The sequence below is a fragment of the Acomys minous genome (genome assembly GCF_964271855.1).
Source record: "Acomys minous genome assembly, chromosome: 1".
NCBI classification, from domain to species: domain Eukaryota; kingdom Metazoa; phylum Chordata; class Mammalia; order Rodentia; family Muridae; genus Acomys; species Acomys minous.
Window position 1 is genome coordinate 33,034,027 of NC_140483.1, and position 19,164 is coordinate 33,053,190.

The 19,164-nt window shown below is 46.8% G+C and overlaps 1 protein-coding gene and 1 long non-coding RNA gene across 5 annotated transcripts in view; one reads left to right on the top strand and one right to left on the bottom strand.

Moving 5' to 3' along the window:
• Positions 1-568: 568 nt before the first annotated feature.
• TNR (tenascin R) overlaps positions 569-19,164 on the bottom strand; it is a 510,704-nt gene continuing 492,108 nt past the window's right edge. For all 4 annotated transcript variants that reach the window (XM_084779764.1, XM_084779763.1, XM_084779765.1 and 1 more), the window contains 5 exons: positions 18,324-18,475; positions 16,435-16,531; positions 11,697-11,858; positions 7,453-7,616; positions 569-6,775 (listed from right to left, as the gene is read on the bottom strand). In XM_084779764.1, coding sequence (XP_084635890.1) covers positions 6,656-6,775; positions 7,453-7,616; positions 11,697-11,858; positions 16,435-16,531; positions 18,324-18,475 — 695 coding nt within the window. In that variant the 3' untranslated portion in view covers positions 569-6,655. The remainder of the gene's footprint in view (positions 6,776-7,452; positions 7,617-11,696; positions 11,859-16,434; positions 16,532-18,323; positions 18,476-19,164) is intronic.
• LOC311596413 overlaps positions 8,353-19,164 on the top strand; it is a 50,419-nt gene continuing 39,607 nt past the window's right edge. The window contains exon 1 of the long non-coding RNA XR_014778828.1: positions 8,353-8,432. This is a non-coding gene — a long non-coding RNA (uncharacterized lncRNA). The remainder of the gene's footprint in view (positions 8,433-19,164) is intronic.

Sequence of the window (19,164 nt, forward strand, 5' to 3'; positions counted from 1 at the left end):
GACATTTTTGCAGGACAGCAGTGTTTGCTGTATCTACTGTATTGTTGAGGCGCTGCCCAGGATTTCCCACCCTAAGGGGACCTGAATTCCTACTTGGTGAGTCCTTGTCATTTTAACATAAACTTTCAAGGAGGGGAAAGGGGTTCAGTGTTTTGAGGTTTTGCCTGAGTTTCTGGTATCTTTCTAAGTCTTCTGAAGCAGCAAAGTTAGTGAGGATTGTAGCAAATTGTTCTCCCAGGCTTCTCTTTCACAGGGGTGAGAGGGGTAAGGAGCTGGTGAAAGAACCGAACCGAGGGACTCAATGCACAGAAGGTCTCTCCTGCCTTCCTGCAGCTTCAGTCTTTACAAATGTCCTCTGATGTATTCTTTCAGGGCACCCTGGGAGTCCGGGAGGGTGTGTGTGTGAATTTTTCCCTGCACCCTGCTGACTTGATCCTAGAAAATCGTAAGATGTTTGCATTTGCTGCTATTTGTAGCTACTTGAACACATGAATAATTCTTCCTCTGCGAATTTTTACCCTACGAATTTACCCCTGTGTTTAATCCTGTGGGGCCTCTTTCCTTGATCCTGGTTCTGTCTCTTGCTCTAGTTTGAGAAGGGGTGGTCTACATTAGAAAAGAGAGGCCTCTGTGTTGCTCCAGGACTGGGTGGGAGAGTGAGTTTGTTTTCTGGCCCCATTTTCAAAACTTAAAACAGAAAAAAAAGAGAGAATTGCTAATAGGGTCCCCTGGAGTATGTAGCAAGGAAAAAAAAAAAAAAAGGAAAAAATTCACATTTGTTAAAAGAAAAAGAAGAGAATGACGGCATTAGAAATGCTGTCATGAGAATATTAGTGAGATTCAAGATGGTGGCTGCCTGGCCAATGTGACAGTGGCTCTGTGAGCTGGAGCAATCAACGACGCTTATATTAGACAGAGCCAATGGTGCTCCTCACAAACTGTGTGGCTCCAGACGCGCTACTCAACAACCTGTGCTTCTGCTTCTCTCTTCTGTAAAGTGGTTAAGACTTACTCTGGATTGTGGTGAGGATTCATTAAAGCAGTTGATGTGAAGCGTGAAGCCCTTTGCACAGAATCTGATCAATAGGTGTACACTAAGTACTGTTTTTTTTTCAGTCTCCATTAAAAGAGAGACAAAATAAAAAATAATTGTACCAGGCCTGCCCCCATGTCTATGTCTAATTGGCTATGTGAATTAGGGCAAGCTGCCTGCCTTTTTCAGCCTTGCTTTCCTTGAGTATGACGTGTCAGGGTCATGTCAGGTCATCTCCAGAGATTCCTTCTGCTCCAAAGGCGTGTTTTTCAGTATTTGCCTAGGAGACAGGTTTGAGCATATTAGTGCTCAGTGACAAATTGTTTAAAGGCTACAGGTTTCTCTGCAGGTTGTACAGCCACTGACAACAAGAACACAGTTCTTACCACCCCCACCCCCTACCCACTACCCCTGAGCCCTGATGTGGCCCTGGCTTCCCAAGTATGGTGTGCCTACATCTCGCAGATCCTTGTATATTCTCTTCAGAGACCATGACAGCAACTAACCAATAACTGTACTCAGGAGAGTGTCCATTAGGGGAGAGGGGGGGCTTTGAAAGGATTAAGTATTTCCAAATCAGAAATTGAGCGTTAGCCCAGCCTCACCGCTCAGATAATAGGGAGATGTTCTATTAAGTTAACAGAGGAGATCTTCGCAACCAGAGCTGTGTTTAATGGATACTACTGCAACAGGCTTCCTACACTGTGAAAGGAAGGAGGATTTCCTGTTTGGAAACAAAGTAACACTGGCCAAAGAATGTGAGGTTTGCCAAGGACATTTGGCCAATAAAGTGCTGCAGGTGCAATGAAGTCATGTTTCAGACGTTGGAAAAATAAATCAGAGATGTTTGAGATGACAAACCAGGCTGGGCTAGGTGGGAAAGGAAAAGTAAGGTTGAGGCAAGATTGGCTGAGCAGCAAAAACAGCCCTTCCACTTTCTGCTTCTGGGCAATAAGGCCACCATTCTGAGAGGCGGATGTTGGTGCCTTAACTGTTACCACTCACGCTGTTTCTGTGTTTCCACCTTGGGGCCGTCTCTAAGGTTTGCTTTTATTTTATAAGACTCCATCAGCTTATTTTATTTAACTTACATTTTTTTCCCTTCTTCCTAGCTATTTTCTCAGAGCTTGAAAAAGACAAAACTGGCTTAACTAAATCCATACCAGATTTAGTTAGGATGAGCTAAAGCCACTCTTTCCAAAGGGACCCTTAGTCTGCACCGAAACACACAGCCTCCGAAAACAGGAGCCTCCCCCTGATCCCGGTGACATCTCTTCCTACCGGAGCTGGAGGAATTTTCATTTGTTCTGCGAGTTCTCATTTTGCTTGGCAGTGCCAAAACGCTGCAATATCATCGGGAGAGGCGCATATTGGGAGAGCTGGGCTAGGGAAGAAGCAGAGGCTTAGGGAATCAGTTGGTCAAAGAACTTCAAAAATGTGTTCTGAGGACCCAGCGGTACAATAAAGAGAAGCTACAAGCCCCAGCCTAGAAGGCAGCTCTGTCCCCTTTTCCCTAGAGGTGTGTGTGTGTGTGTGGGGGGACCTTTGCTGCTCTGTTATCTGAAGGGAAGTAGACCACCCAGGGAGGATGGATGACAAGCTAAGCCATAGACCTTAAGGGTCCACCCCAGTCTCTGGGGATCCTAAGCATCTTTGTGTAGCCTGGGCATTACTATCCCACCTCCTCTAGGACTGAAATGGAATTATCTGAGTCTTTCAGAGTCCCCTTATGGACACTCTCACAGTGGACAGTGGGATGTAAGTAGAGGTGGAAAACGATCTCCCTTCTCCCTCTTTAGAGGGAAAGAAAGGAATTAGACTGACTAGGAGTTTGGTGATTAGGAAGCAAGGGTTAGAAAAGCCTGTATCCTGGGGAAGCTGCCTCCACCTTTCTGGAAATCCTGGGTGAAAAAAAAAGAGAAGTTCCTTCCTCAGGAGCATTTTCAAACGTGGTCGCTGATTGCTCTTTTTCAACCCCTCGGCTGGGTTCATCCACTGTTCTCATAGGTCCCATTTTTTCCTTCTTTAGAGAAAAGGACAAAGCGGAACTCATCACACCCTTCTCAATGGATGCTTTGAAAGTGCTCTTTGAAAAGATTCTGTAATGACCTCTTGTCCCGCAGTCTAAAGCTCTGTCCTGCTACTAGAGCTCAAGGGTAAAAATGTGTTTAGGACAGTTTGTTTAGGCATCGGGCTCACTGGCAAGGCAACCTTGAGTGCTTCAAGTTTGCCTTTGAAATGAAAGTTTGCCTTAGTAGTTTTCTATCTACCAGGAGCTGATCGGCTCCCCAGTGGAAGGCAGTGGAGAGGAGCGAGGCTCACCTCCTTAGAGATAGGGTGTTGGTAGCTGGGAGAAAGGGACATTTAAATGTCTGTGGCAATTTGCTCCGTAGTTTTCTGCTGCCATGTTGCTGTTCTTTTACAAAGCAGTCTCCTGTGTAAATGGGCTGTGGGTCTTGGTTTGACCTGAGTTTGCTGGAAGCAGGAGAACCAGTCTGCTTCCTGCCCCACTTCTCATGAGCCATTCAGTGCATATCTGGGGGCTGGAGCACCACCTTGTCCCCCTCTATCCATAGGTTGGGTCCGAAGGCCAACACTTTCTACAGTGTTGTCATCCCTAACAAAGAGCCTTCAAAATTCGACCTTGTGGAAGCAGCCCTGGGAAGAAGTACATTCAATATGGAAACAATTTCTCTCTGACAGGCTATGCAAAGGAGAAGAGTGGCCTGGCTCTCAACTCTAGGCGGCAGCACATCCATGGCAGTCTCTAGTGAGTGGTGGTTGTTGTGGCGGTTGCTTGAGTTTGCATGTAAGTGTACTTTCTAATTGTCTGCAGTTATACCATCTTCTTGACAGGGCCCACTTCCAGTCACTCCGAGGCTCTTATGGGAATCTCGGGTGATTAGGATGTGTGCTAAGCCTTGCTGCCTGCCTGCCTCCTCAGGGACAAAATTAGGTATAGGAAGGAGCAGATAAAAAGGGAATCAGTTAAGAAGCCCAGTGAAGGACTTAAGTCAGGCAAGTTCAAGATCTTGGGAAGACAGCGGGATACACAGTCTCTTCAAAACATAGAGTTTGGGCAGGGGGTAGGGCTCACTGTACTTAACAAAGGGGATCTATAAACCTGTCCACAGAAGGTTGGATAAGCTGATCTTTGAAGTCACTTCCTTACTTTAAAATTCCTTTAAATGAATCTAGGTGCCGCCGCTGATACTATTTATAAAAAATGGTCCACGGGATAAAATAGTTCCTATGAAAGGCGGGTTTGGATTTCCACTGATGTTTCTTGATTTTTCCTGGAACTGATGACATGCAATCTTGTTCCATTTCAGTTCCCTTGATGAGGTGGGCTGTATGGGCACACCCAGGTCCTTGGCACTGCTTTCACAGTCATAATGGCTTCAGCGTCTTTTGGTACTGTTTCTTTCTCTCTCTCTCTCTCTCTCTCTCTCTCTCTCTCTCTCTCTCTCTCTCTCTCTCTCTCTGTGTCTGTGTGTATTTGTGTGTAGGGGAAGAATTCTAAATCAACTTTCTTCTTCCTTTCCTTCTTTTCCTCCTTTCCCCCAGCTCCTTCAAAAGGATTCTGATTTTTTCCCTTAATTTCTATGGATCTCTGAGGCCAACTTTGATTCTGACTTTTCTATCAGAGCTTAGCATTGTTGGCTATTAATACTGAAGGGCCATTAGAAATCCTCTTGATCTAAATTCTGATTCAATGGGTAAGGAAACTGAGGTCAAGAGATGTGAACAAACCCATCAGGGCCTTGTGGCTGGCATGGTGGCAGAGGTGGTCCTATATCAGGACTCTCAAATTCCTCACTGAGTGTGCTGACCTTCAATTCTTCATGGTTGGCCTATGTATAGCAAGGCTCCTTCTTTTAGCTGTTTGAAGTCCATGTCGGATTAAGAGATGAAAACTCCACCTGTACTTTCTGGCCTCGAGTGTGCCCATGAATGTGCATCACAAAGATGGAGAAGGCTACAGAAAGTAGCAAGCTAACTCCATCATCGCAACGCTAGGCATGTGACCATCAGCCCAAGGAGGCTGTTGCTTCTGGTCCAAAGCTTGGTTACATGGTGTCTGTTTCTGTTACAAGATGCCAGCTCATCCAGTAACTGGTTGGCAAAGGTACAAGATGCCCTAGATGGTAGCCATGGGCCCTGTGGCAGACATACTAGGGCCTTGGGGAAGAGTGAAGACAGGGAGCAAGTGGCTGAGAAACTTGGCACAGTTTGGGCAGATGCTGCAGGGAAGGATGGTTGGCTTTTGATTTGAGGAGGAAGCTAAAGGTCGTGGCTCCTATAGCCTCCAGTTCTCCGGGGCTTAAAAATCAAATCATGTAGGGTGGAGAGTTCCCTCCTCTTGCCTTTGGAGTTATAAATGTAATTTCCTCTGGCTCTTCTCATTTTTCTTCTTCTCAAAGCAGAATAATAAAGGTAGATGGAAAATGTTTCTCATGATCTCACCTCATTGAGGGGGGTCAGTTCTGTTTACCACAGGACCAAAACAAACAAACAAAAGACCAGATCAAACACTCTATCTCTGCCCAGGGTCATCAGGCAGGGGATCTCAGAGGGGGTGGCCCATGCAGCCTCTTTCCCGATTCTTATTAAGTCACCTGCACTGAGTAGAGCCTGGCTGGAGACAGAACTAGAGACCTTTACCTAAGACACTGGGGGAAGGAATCTGTGGTAAATCAGACCATAAATGCAAAAGGCAGTACTAAACAAGGTCAGTTTCCAGTGGAAACTACAGACTCCCTGTGATTTCCACTCCAGTGCTCTATCAATGCCTGATGCAAACATGCTAGAAACAAAACCTTTCTCCCAGTCTCATCACCAAAGAAAAGTTATTCCATGACAGTGGCTTATGACACGCAGGGGCACAGCTACTGTATGACCCAGGGCCAGGAGCAGACAGCTTTGTAACTGGAGTTCTGAACAATGCTTGGGTTTGTAGGTGTATTCCATCTAGGGGATAGAACTAGGGAGGGGGTGGGGCAGAAGAGAGGCCACTCCTCCTGAAAGTTAAGTGTCAGAATGTGAGACTTTTTAGCCCACTGCAATGAAAGTGGGCTGTTGCATCTGAGTGTGGTGGTGCCTTCCCTCTTGAGAGGTGATTGGCCAAGCTTTCTCGTTGAGGCTTCTCTGGGCTGGTGTGGTCACCTGGCCGTGGTCAGCTGTGACCAGATCACTATTTATTACTTAGAAGTTGGAAGGTGTCTAAGAAGAAGGGTGGAGAAAGGCGTGTGTGTGTGTGTGTGTGTGTGTGTGTGTGTGTGTGTATGTGTGTGTGTATGTGTGTGTGCCCACTGCCATAACAATGTGTACTTCATGGCCTGTTTCTGAATTGTATTTTAAACTCCCCAGTTTTCCTCCTCTGTAGGAAAGGAGGGGGCAATCATGGAGGTCTGGTTAGCAGGGAGCATGGAGGCCGAGGGTCAGGCTCCAAGGCAGCGGAAACTATGAGCAGATGGTACCGGACTGATCCCTGCTTCCTTCAGAGACTCTGAATATGTTGTGAAGCACGTTATTGTTGCCCCTCCCCCCCATTGTCTCAGATTATAAAATACAAACAAATGACAGAAAAGATCTTTAGGCTGGTGGCTGGCTGCCCAGTGCTCAGAATTTCAAGGCTCGCCGTTTCCTCCCGGCTGTGAGACGGTGATTGTAGGGCCTCATCTTCATTTCTACAAAGGGGATGGAGAATTCGTGGCCTTTCCAATGGTACCAGTTGATCCCCTAAAGTGTGAGAAAGGTGAACGTGTCAGATCGCCCTTCCCCCTCAGCAGAGCACCCAACTTGAAGAGAAAAGAATGATTCGATTGAGAGATCCACTTATGAACTTGACTGTTCTCAGTCAACAAGGAGCTCATGACAGAGTTCCCAGTGTGATGGAGAGTCTGGGTCTCCTCCCAGCGTCCCCTTTACATGGGCCTTGGTCTTTATAAAAGACACGTCATGGGTCATTTCTTATTGCCAGTTTTGCCTTCAGGAGCTTGCCATACTTGGGGACTGTGGTGAATGCCACAATCCCAAATAGGTGGAAGTATTTTGAATAGTGTACTTTGTGGACAGCTCATTCGTGTTGTAGGAACACAGGTGGTGGTCACCTGGAACAAGTGACCTCTGGGGTTTGCCTGAGTGTGTTCCAGCTGCTTCCCTGTCACCTCGCTCAGACTGTGGACTTGAAGTCCCTTGGGGGAAATAACCCAAATTACTTAGGTTTTTGATCTCTTCCTTTCTGGGCCCCTTGTTCGAGTGGCATTAAGCCTATGGTGAATTGATGAGCTCCTCCCACAAAAAGCTCCCTGCACGGTCTTTTCTCAGCCTCAGACTACTTCTTTATTACAACGTAGAACTGAAGGCCTGGCTTCTGTGCCTTCCACCACACTGACCACAGCCAGCATATGGCCTACCTGGCTGTGCCTGGACTCCCCGTACTTCCCATTGAGGTTGGTCCGGTGGCAGTTCTTATACCACCAAGCACCCTTGTATGACATGGCACAGTTGGTGACAGCAACATCGTTGTCTCTATCCTCAGTGGAGAAAGGGCGTCCCTGGTGATAGCTGAGGGAGTCTCCTGCCAAAACAAAAGCAAAAACAAAAACAAAAAAACAAAAACATTCAGGAGGCTGACCCATTTGATGCGGACATTTGGTTTCCACATGGAACCCTGGCTTACCTCCCGGTTCCTTCTGAGCCACAGGGTGGCTATGTTGAGCTTTTCCTCTCCATCTTACCTCATGGGGGTGGGGCAGGGATAACTGCTTCCATGTTTCCCACTTTAATCACCACTGAGCTTTTGCTGAGAACTTTACCCAGGCTGCTCCATTTTAACGCTTCTGTCTCATCTAGGCCCATTGTGTCCACTGGAGACAGCAAGGAGCCATGATGACTCGGATCATCCCAGCTCTCCATTGGGTAAGTTCATCCTGGCTTTCCCACGTGCGTGCTGGCCCTGATCAGGCTGCACCCAATACCCTACCACGGAGAGCCTGGTTCTGCCCAGGAAGAGGGGCAGTAGCAGCCAGAGTGCCAATCTACCAGAAACAGGGTGACAGGGATGTCCTAACTGCATCAAAGGAGAAGTGGATAGGAAAAGGGGCTGTGGCTTAGGAGGAGCGGTGTTAGATAAGGAGAACACTTCCGGGGCTTAGCGCCAAACCTGTGAGGAGCTCCTAAAAAAAAAGAACTCAGAAATAAGCTTTGTGGGCAAGGGTGAGGATGAACACAGAGAGGCGGTAAAGAGGAAAAAAAATTTTTTTTTTTAGCTAAATAGGAGAAGAGAGAATACCTGATACTACCAGCTGGGCTGCCTAACGCTGTGGTGAGATTTTCTTTCTCAAAGACAAGTGGGGACTGGGTGTTCTGTCACCGGTGTTATGCGGTGGCTCAGGTGAGCTCAGCTCAGCATTCAAGGTGAGAGATCAGATCACTGTTCACTTACAATGACTGGTGAAGCTTTGGGTACAACTTGTGGCTAGGGATGCTGGGAAGGGAACTCGCATTATTTACTGAATGGAAGTGATACCCGATATGGTTACGGTTGCTTTTCCCCTAAGAGACACATGGTTCTGAGTCTATGGTTTCCATGTTATGGCTCTGGTGTCCACTCAGCACTTCCATCCCTGCATCCACTGAACTCAGTCAGGGCCAGTCATCTTAATGGGAAGCCTTCACCCCTCAGTCCCCGAGGCAACATGGCTCATACCATTCTTATCTCCTTATAATCTTGAAGGATGCAGATGTTGTACTCATCCAGAGCCAATCCCACCAGCTGAAACACTTTTTGCTAGCTATTCCTGCTTGAAGAGGGTGGAGAAGATGCTTTACTTCCCCCTCCTAAATATCACTTTCATCTCCTTTATCCCAAGTCACGCTCATACTCATTACCTTAAAAATTCTTAGATCAACTTTGATCTCCAGCAACCCACTCTTTAGTCATCAGTTCGTTGGCTACGTTGTGTCTGCTCATGTTCCTGTCACCTCACCTTCTGCAAACCAGATTGTACCCTCCTTATTCTCCACACAATCCTTTCTGGTTTTTACTTTGATGTTGCCAACCAAGTGTCTCCGGTACAGTCCCCTTGGCCTTCGTATCGTCCCTCCTCATTCCTGCCTCACATGTTGACCTCATGTATTCAAAACGTGAACTAAGTCCTGGTTTTCTCTCTTGAGCTTCTGTTGAGATTCTTCCTTTTGCAGAGTGTTGACGTTAGTGAGGGCTCTTGTTACCTTCCATCAGGGTTAATGTAGCAGGCACCAGCTGGCCTCTCTGTTCTTCACTCAGATTTCCTGCATCCAGCTTGGGGCTGTCCCAGAAATCTTTCTAAAACCCAAATCCCTTTATGCCACTCAGGACTTACAAGGCCTTCCACCATGTAAAGACTAAGTTTCTCCTTCAGTGCCAAGACTTTCCAGAGTTAATCTTCTTCCTCTCTCTTTCCATTTCTCTGTTCTTTTCTCTCTCCCTCCCTCCCTCCCACCTTCCCTCCCTCTTTTCCTTCCTTCCTCCACCCTTTACCTCCTTTTCTTGCTTTTCTAACCCCATTGCCCCTCTCCATTTCTACTTCATCTTGCTATGTAGCCCAGGCTAGCTGCAATGCTCAATCCTTCCAACCAACCAATTGGCCCAAGGTAGTAACCCATCCAGCATTTCCCTTCCACTGAAGCTAGTGATCTCAGTCAAATAGGTTGCTTTCGGTGATCCTTCTATAAGCATCCTTCAATGAGCATCCTTAAGCTAAGAGTGCCTTTTGTTGTGCAGAGAGCTACTCCCAGTGTTTTTTTTTTAAGCTAGGTGGCTACTCTTACAGAGACAATGTTTTGTGTTCTCTTAGAGTCCTCAAAGCCAGAACAGTGAGAGTGGTTCTGCCCATATTGATGACACAGATTAGAAGTCTCAGTTTGAATCCCATTAGAGTTCTAATTCGATAGTCTTGGAGGTATTGGGTCTTCAGAGATTGGGGGTGGTCAGAGAAAGGCTGCCCTTGGACTGGAGGCCCCGGGGTGGCTGGTCACCAGTGAGGCCAGGGGAAGTGGTAACATCTAAAAGAAATGGCCAGGAAGAAGGAGGGTGTGGTTTTCTGTCCAGTACGGACTGTACGCAGTTGCCTAGAGATGGGGTAGCCTAAATAAACCCAGGGTTTTACCTACTGAAGATGAACTGAATATGTAAGGAGATGGGTGAATCATCATTCATCTCCGTGATTAATGAATCATCATTAGTGTCTACGGATGACCAGCCAAGCTCTAGGCAGCACTGGCCTCTGACACAGGGCAGAGGTATGCAGTCTAGCAGGTCTGCCCTCTGTGGGGTGCAGCGGAGAGACTGGGCTGAGGAAGAGGAAGGGCTGAGCCCAAGGTAGACAGACAACGTATGCAATTAGAGAGGGAGAGAAGAAGAGGGGTGCTGAGGGGTGACAGAAGCTGAGGGAGGTGAGCTTGTCTCTCTTCCCGTAGGCGAAACATGAAAGGCTTTTCTCTACGCACACTTCTAATTTTAGGGAGTGAATAGTGTCCATTTAGTTTTTGAAATGATTTAGTCTGACATCTTGTTTAATGTCCATTTCAACGGTGGTTTTGTGCTCAAAGTGTGGCAAATTGGGCCTTTTGTTGGGGCTCTTTGGGCTTCTCTGATTGCCACCGTGAATGACTCAACTGTGAACAGTAACAAAGGTAAGTGTGTCTTCTCTTTAGAATGACAATACATGGCTGAGAAAGGAAATAATGGAGCAGATGCAGTAATTGCAAAGGTAACACCTTGATGTTCATTTCAATTCCAAGAGTCATAGGAAATACTGCTAAAATTAAACACCAGCATTTAGCCCTAAAACAGGGGAAATGAAATGTCCGATAACTCCATGTACCAAACAGGAGCATGCCTGGCACAACAGGATTCACGAACAGTACTGTAACAGAGCACATGAGACAAAGGCCAAGGACTAGCTCAGGGGCTGTGTTCTTACGGAGCTGGGGTACACAGAGCCAAAATGGGTGGTTGGTAAAAATGTCATAAAAACCAACGCTGAGAACCTAACCGCTTATACAGTTCACTGGAGAACAAGAGGTCACATGGCCAGTGAGAGACATTTAAGCAATGACCTCTCTTCTTTCATGGGGTGCTAGGTGATTGATGATGGCTGGGTGAGGGGGGACATCTCAAAGAATGGGGAATCAGGACTGTTTCATTAGTTCAAGGGTCATTTCCCTAGCTGCCATTGCAAAGGCAAGGAGATGTCTATGAAGACAAGAACTAGTTCTGCCCTCTCTAAATGGGCATCCGTGCCGGCTAAGTCCAGATAAAATGAGCCACCCTTTGCTCTCACATTGCATTCTATTCAAGTAAACTTTACAGACCTACTCATTGTGTTTATAGCAATTTTTCTGACTACTCTGGAGATTGGGACAGACATCATTATAATCTAGCAGATGACGTCACTACTATAATTTTACGGATGAGAAAAGCAAAGTCCTAAGAAATAGATCCCAGGTCCCCTGAGTGACCAGGAGGAGTAAGAGCCAGGGACCCAGCTTTCTAAGCCTCCTTCCTGGCTAGCAGACAGTTCATGAACTCCATGACTTCTGCTGCCTTGGCTTGCAGCTCAGGACTGGAACACAGACCCACTGCCCCTGGGGTCATCCCGGGTCCCACAAGTACCTGCAGTGCCATTGTAGCCTCCTATGCGGAGCTTGTACAGGCTTCTGCCATCCTCCACAGCAAACTTGTCATAGTAGGCAAAGACTGCCTCTTGTCCGTCCCGCATATCCACACGCAGCTCGTAGCGGCCCTGGGCTGTTATCTTGTGGATGTTGTCCAGCCCTGTGGAGAAGTACAGACTGTGTACTGAGTGTTGGGCCAGCAGCTTCAGGGATGAGAGAGAAATACGTGCTACGCACAAAGGGTGGGTCATCCGTATTGTTCCGCCCACCATCCTTCTCAGGCTTGTGTCAAGCACGCCTTGCCAGACTCTGAATCTCCTCCTGTGAGAAGGCCACCCCAGGCTTGCTGAGGAGACCCACCTCAGACAACACTGGAGCCTAACATCTAGCCTTGACCTAGTCAAGCTTCAAGGATCAAGATTCTTGCCCCATTCCCCACACTCTTCTATACCTAGGAATGATAGCAAAAGCTCAAGATGCCTTCAACAGGTGTGATTCCTTAGGTTTGAGTTTTAGGAAGCAACAGATAGAAGAAACATGGGACAGAACATCCCAGATACCCAGACATAGTAGGGTTTCCTAGCAGCCTGCAAAGAGTACTCAGTCCACCTTGCACTGTGCTGCCTTTCTCTTCTGTCCAGGGTTCCTGGGGCCCCCAGAGATGGGTCAGAGAAATGGAGAGTCCTGGGTTTGTGGTAATTGAACTTGCGAATTCCTCATCTTATGATGGTAGAATGCTATCAACATTTGTTAGACACTGCACTTTCCATTTGCGTCTTTCTCTAGGCCAGGGCTATACTTCACCCTACTCTCTCCTTAGGAGGGGGCGGGGCATCAGCTATGAGCACAGCTGCCAGTCAATCATGTGAACACAAGGACAAACAGCCATACTCTGCATGGTACTGTGTCACTAACCTGTAATGTTTGGTGTCTTAAAACACCCTTTTAGTTTATCAATAGTTTCCACCAAAGAAGCACTGATGGAGGTGGACTCCCCTGTCATAAGTTGGGGAGCATCTTTGTTACTTTTTGCCATTCAAGCCCCAGTCTTTTCTTGTGTCATCCACATGCTATATCTTTATTTATTCCTGCTGCCTCTTCACTGGTCTTCCTTATCTCTCACTCACTCTATCTCTAAGCATCCTAGGCCTTGGGCCAGGAAATTCTTATAAGGTACAAAATCAAGGGTCCAGGTAGAGCCTAGATCCATCTTGGTGATATTTTTTTCATATCCATTTTCTCTGTTTTTGACATGTCTGCCTAAACTGAGGACTCTGAGGTCTCCTGATCTCTATTGTCCAGCAAAGCTAGAGCCTTTTGCTTTGATGTGATGTCGTCGGCTATCTGTCTTGGTGTACCATGACAAGTACAAGGAAATTTAGAGAGGACTCAAACCCCCTTCTTTGTCTTGTGCGGAGAGTTCAGAGAGGGAAGCGGGTGGCTAAGAGCCCAGGTCTTTGGTTTCTTTACCTACTTAAGATGGAAAACTTTGACATGATTGCAAGCAGAAGGCTGTCAAATGCTGTTTGTGGAGCTGCTGACCCACAGCCTGCCCTTGACTTGTGTGGTTGTGCTGTTTGCTGGCAGTATTGTGCCTGGATGCCCTTAAGCAGCTAGGGAACCCAGCCCCTTGCTAGAAATGTTGTGCTTCACTCACTAGCAGCATTTTCAATGGTTAATTTCCCCGGACCAAATGCGAGTCACTTCTTCCTTCTCCCCATGCCTTGGCGCAGACTCTGTCAATGACTATGGTGGAGGTTCAGAAGTCTAGCCTCCTTGCCCAGTGGGGAATAGCTCAAAGGAGCAATTCATGTGCCAGACCGTCTCTTGGACTCAGTCTAAAGGGAGTCTTCAGTCAACATTCAGTGATATGATTTTCCTGGATCTTGTCTGGTTCTTTCAATTCTTGTCTCAGATATTTCAACTCAGTAACTCACATGAACAAGAATTTATCCCAGAAAATAACTGGGACGAGAATCCCCATTTTAGGATCTGGTCCTAGATAACCTGACTTGGAACACGAGCGGTGGGGTCCTAGGGTTACTGGCCATAGAGTATTGCTCACCAGCTGCACAGTCTCAGACCTTGCCTTTGTTAGCAAACCCTCATACCGTGCGCGGTTAGCCTTCATTGTCACCATGACTGGATTTAGAGGCAACTTTGGACATACACCTCTGGATCGCTCTGTGATCTAGATCAGACTAACTGTGGTGGGAAGACCCACCCTGAGTGTGGGCTGGATACTCACTTGGGATGAGACGCTGGACTGTATAGAGAGGAGAAGGCGGGCTGGGTTCTAGCACTAGTCTCCCCTCTGCCTTCTGTTCCAGATGCGATGTGACCAACTGCTCCCTGATTCTGTTGCCATGATAGCCTGGGTCCTCACACTAGGAGCCAAAATAAACCCTCCTTTCTTTAAAGTTGCTTTCGTTGCTTACTTTGTTGCAGCAGTAGGGAAAATAACAACACACCTGATAGCTATTTGCCTCACATCATGACTTTGCTTTCCAACCTTGAGTTCTAGAACCCGCTTCTCCATCAGCCTACCTGACCATAACTTCCTCCCTCTCTCACTTGCTCCTCTTTGCTTGGAGGGCTTGCCTCCCTGTCCCCCCCAGTCTGTATGCTTCAAAAGGATGCCTGCAGCCCTCCCGTCCATCCCTCCTTTTTTCCATTCTCCTGATCTTTCAGTGTCTTGGCTCTCTTCCTTTTCTGATACCTGGGGCTTTCTCATCAGTTAATCTGTGTGAAAGGGCATCGCTGATGATATGAGACACAGGGGGAACAAGGCACTAAATAACCTTGAACAGATAAGGATAGTTCCACATTCTAGTTCAGCTTTTCTTAAAAGAGCAAAGGGAAACTGTATAGCGCTGACCCTGATCTTAACTCCCAGCCTCGGCTTCATTGTAGCATTTCACAGCCGGTTGAACACAGAGCACTTTCTGATCATCACTTCCAACAGCAGCGGCAATAGACTTGGTGTTCCTGAGTGTAACCGCCATTTAATCATATTAATGTTGCTTTCTTTTCCCTTTTCATTTTTGAATGCTACTTTTACTTTTGAGGCATCTTTTTATTTATGGCACACAACAGCTAGCTTTCCATTTTGACAATGGATAAAGGTTCTTTAAGACATATATTTAATTAAATAGAAAGTGATATATAGAACACTTAAGTGCTGAATGGTTCATATGTTTCACAAAAGTGACAGAAGCTGTGAACCTGGCACACAGTGGCTTAGGTTTTTGTAGACACAAGTCTTGACTACTTATATCTGCGTTGATTCATGTGTATTACTGACTCCCAAGCTGTTTAAAATGTTTGAAACTAAAGCACATTTTCCTGCTCGTTTGAGTTCTCTCTCAAAATGTTTATATGGTTCTTACCATACATTTTTATTTCCTATGTTGGCAAATAAAGGTCTGGGTATCTAATATAAACTCAATAAATTCTTATCAATAATTGATATCTATACTTGAGGTAAATATACCTGAGGCAGTCTTAGGTAGTGATGTTTAAAGATGAATGATGAGATCCTAGCCCCCAAGAAACATATAATAAAGACTAGATAGATGAAGTAAAACAGATACCATGATTGAGGCCATATCGGAAAACACAGGCTATTATCCCACAGTCAGTGAATGAAAGAGTCAGTATGGCTTTTATGGCTTTTATGGAAGAAGAGGTGTTTAATGGGCCTTTGAATATAAGTAGGTAGACACCAAGGTGCCAGGAGAAGGAGTGTTTCTTGCAGAGGAAACATCAGTGGTTTGAAGGTGGGTGCCGGGGAAGTGGGATGAAGGAAGGGACTTGGTGGTAGAGAGAAGGAACCAGAAGGAGAGTAGGAAGTTTCTAAGGAGCCTGCCTTTACCGGGTGGTGATGGGAGTCATTGAAAGGCTTTGCCAAGTTGTGTTACCCTTCACTCAGATTCAGGGTATGAGGAAGGTCATTCTTGTGGCCATTTGGACATGGGGTGGTACTGGAGGCAGGGATCCCATTTGAAAGGCTGTTGCTTTGCTACCAAGGGAAGTCGGTAAGGCTTGAGCAAGAATGTGGCAGGAGTGGGGGAGATAAGAGTGCAAGTATCCGACACTGTTATCTGTCTGATTCTCCCTTTGCCTCTCTTTATCAACCATTAGGAAAATCTTACAGAGAACTGTAGGTATTCACACACTGACGACCCAGCATCAGCACCATCAATCTGGCTTGGGCGTGTTTATCCTCCTATACCCACCTAAGCCTCCATTTAAACTCCCTGCTGTGTCACACCTAGGAAATCACCTTTAATGCCACTCTCATTTCCCCCTTTCTCTCCAAAGTCAGATAATAACACTCTCCCAGGAACCCAGCAGAGTCGCATTTCTCTCTTGACCTGCAGGCTGGCTAGCTGGTTGCTTAGCTTCCAAGGGGGAGCCAGCCTGCCCATTGCTTCCCGTGCCCTGTTCCCTACCAGGCAGATCCCTGCCTTTGTACTTGCCTCGTGTCAAGATCCATCAGCATAAAAGACTATTAATGAGGATGGGAAGAGACAGAGCAAAGAGGAAAACACCACAGTCAGATAAAAACAGATCAATAGCGGAGCCAAACAGAGCAAGAGGCACAAAAGCAATTCGCAAGCTGTCAACTTCTCAATGGACACAGACTTCTGACAATGCTGGACAGACACTGAAAGGAGAGAGATGGATGGAAACTCAGGGCAGCCTGTCCAGGGAAACCATAAAGCAGATGTTACCTAGCCAAAACTCATCCTCCAGATTCCCAAAGCCAACACGATAGTCAGCCCATTTCCGGAAAAAATCAGTTTGGCCATTTTGCCGCCTCTGGAACACCTGTGGAGAGAAGGAGAAAGAGACAGGAGATGCTCTGAACAACAAGAATAAATAAGTGATAAGTCAGTATCACTGGGTTCTGTATCGGCTAGGATCAGGACTATTTCAGAAGAGAGCTTAACATGTCCACGGCAGATTTTGCAGGGGATGCTCAGAGAGCCCTTTTTCTTGAAGTGCTGATGCCTCTGACAAACAGGCTGGGGGTGTGATATAGCAACACTAATTTGCACCCCTGCAGTACAGAAAAGATTCAGGATACATATCAAGCTCCAAATAGTCAGGGGAAATGGGCTAGATTCTCAAATTAATCTCTTCGCATCACAGACAGTTGTAGGAAGCGTTTCTCACCAAAGGATTGGGACCAACTTCAAATCATCTACTCACTGTCATCATCTTATTGCCTGCAAAGCAATTGCATATCATTCACTTTCCAAGCTGTTTAAGTGCTAATTTCATTTAACCTCCAATACATCAGCCTTGGCTTCAATTTCCAATTATGCTTTAAGAAGGAGGCACAAATATGTCAGAAACATAAAAGAAAATGTCTCCCAAGAGTATTACGAGTGCAGTCACCATTTAACTCTTCAGAACCTTCCCGTTTTGGATCACAAAGGCTCCAGTGCTCTACCTGAGCCGCGCTAGGAAGGGTGCGTGTGGGAGGGTACACGGGGATGAGTTTCCATTCACGTTGGTTCAACCCGTGTTGCTTGGATCAGAGCCAGCCTCAGGAGCTCACTCAAGTGCACAGTGGCTCGCACCTCCAGGCTACCTTATTTCCTCTGCTCTGTACTATCCTATCCGGTATGAGAAGAGGTGGTGTCAGCAAGCAGTGTCTCTCTCCCAACAACTCTTTCTTCCTGAAGGCTACGACAGTTCTGGGGAAGAACTAGGGGGTCCAGGACAAGAGGAAGACACAAGCAGCTCCTGTGCACTAGAGGGCCAACCACCTTCTGCTGCTCTCTAAGATAAGGAAACTAACTACCTCACTCTGGGGAGCTCAAGGGCGGCCATAGGGTGGCTGCTTCCTCTTCTCTTCATTTTAGCTGCAGACCTTGGCAAGTGGGGTCATCCACAAGCCTGCTTCCTTCTTTGCCCTGCCTCCCCCCCCCCCCCCACAGCACCTCTTGCATTCACTGTTTGTGGAAGGAGCCCGAGGCAAGGCAGTCATCTATCTCACAGCCCTTCTATGGGCTAGGTCATTACTTCCTTCATGTCTGTCCTGGTTAGTGTTTACTGTCAACTTGACCCAACACACGGTCACCTTGCAAGAGGAAACCTCAACTGAAGAACTGCCTCGGCTAGACTGGCCTGTGGCCATGGCTATGAAGAATTGCTTTGACTGAAGTGGGAGGGCCCAGCTCAGTGAATACAGCATCCTAGGCCCAAGGGAATGGGTCTGGGCTGTATAAGGAAGGTGGCTGAGCTTAACCCAGTGAGTGAGCCAGTAAATAGGATTCCTCTATGCTTTCTGCTTTAGTTTCTGTTTGAGTTCCAGCCCTGACATTCCTCAGTGATGCACTATGACCTGAAAGTATAAGTCAAACAAACAACAAACAAACATTTTTTCCCCTCCTCTGTGTTGCTTTTGGTCATGGGGTTTATCATAGCAACAGGATGAAAGTAAAAATATATGGCCAATCCTTTCTCTGCTTGGGAGTGGGCTACTGACTAAGGGCCTTGAAGGCAGTGAAGAGACCAAGATCCGAATGAAAGAGGTTGAGAAAAGGGCAGCTCCAAGGATGGTGTCACCGCACTCCACGGGGTAGAAGATGCGCCCACAGCATGTACTTACAATCCAGCCGCCCCCTTCTGTGGTCATGTCACAGTACACTTGCAACCTGTGCCTTAGCTCCCCATTGAGGAAGATGGTGTAAACTCCACTAAGAGTGTCTCCGTTCATCAAGTGCTGTGCGCAGTCTTGAGGATGAGAGAACACCCGGCCCCCTGCAAAAGAAAAGCAGTTGCAATGTTTATATTTATTTATTGACTATGTGCACATGTGCACCACGTGCCAGCATTCAGGCCGTAGCATCCATCTGGAGTCAGAGGATAACTTGGGGGGGGGGGAGCAGTTCTTTCTTTCCACCATTGGGTCCTGAGAATAAAACTCAGATTGCTATGATTGGGCGGCAAGTTCCTTTTACCTGCTGGCCAACTCATCAGCCCCAAAGCAATTTTTCATAGTGGTTCTTTTTTTTTTTTTCTATTATGCACAAGAATCTTTGGGTTCGAGGAAGTTTTAAAGAGTCCCGTGGTTGATCCTTCATTGTGAGGTGTTAGACGTTCTCAGTGAATTCAGACAGTGTGTGGGTGTGAAACCTGAATTTGCATTGGACTCACGGGTCTGAGGACCAAGGGTCTGGATTCTCTGCTTACCGATTTGCTTGACTATAAGCTGAAGGCCTTGAGCATCCACGTTTCTCATCAGTAAAATGGGGTAATAAGGACCCTCCCACCCCCCACCCTTGCAGCACGAAGGTGAGTTAATTTGTGGTAGTTTAGAGTTGGGCCAATGAACCACTGAAGGGGCCTTTGAACGAAGCCCCCGTCAGCCGCAGGGCAGCCATTACAGAAGGTCCAAAGGAGCTCAGCATTAGCACAGAGATGAATGTCTATCCCCTGTACAAAGCAAT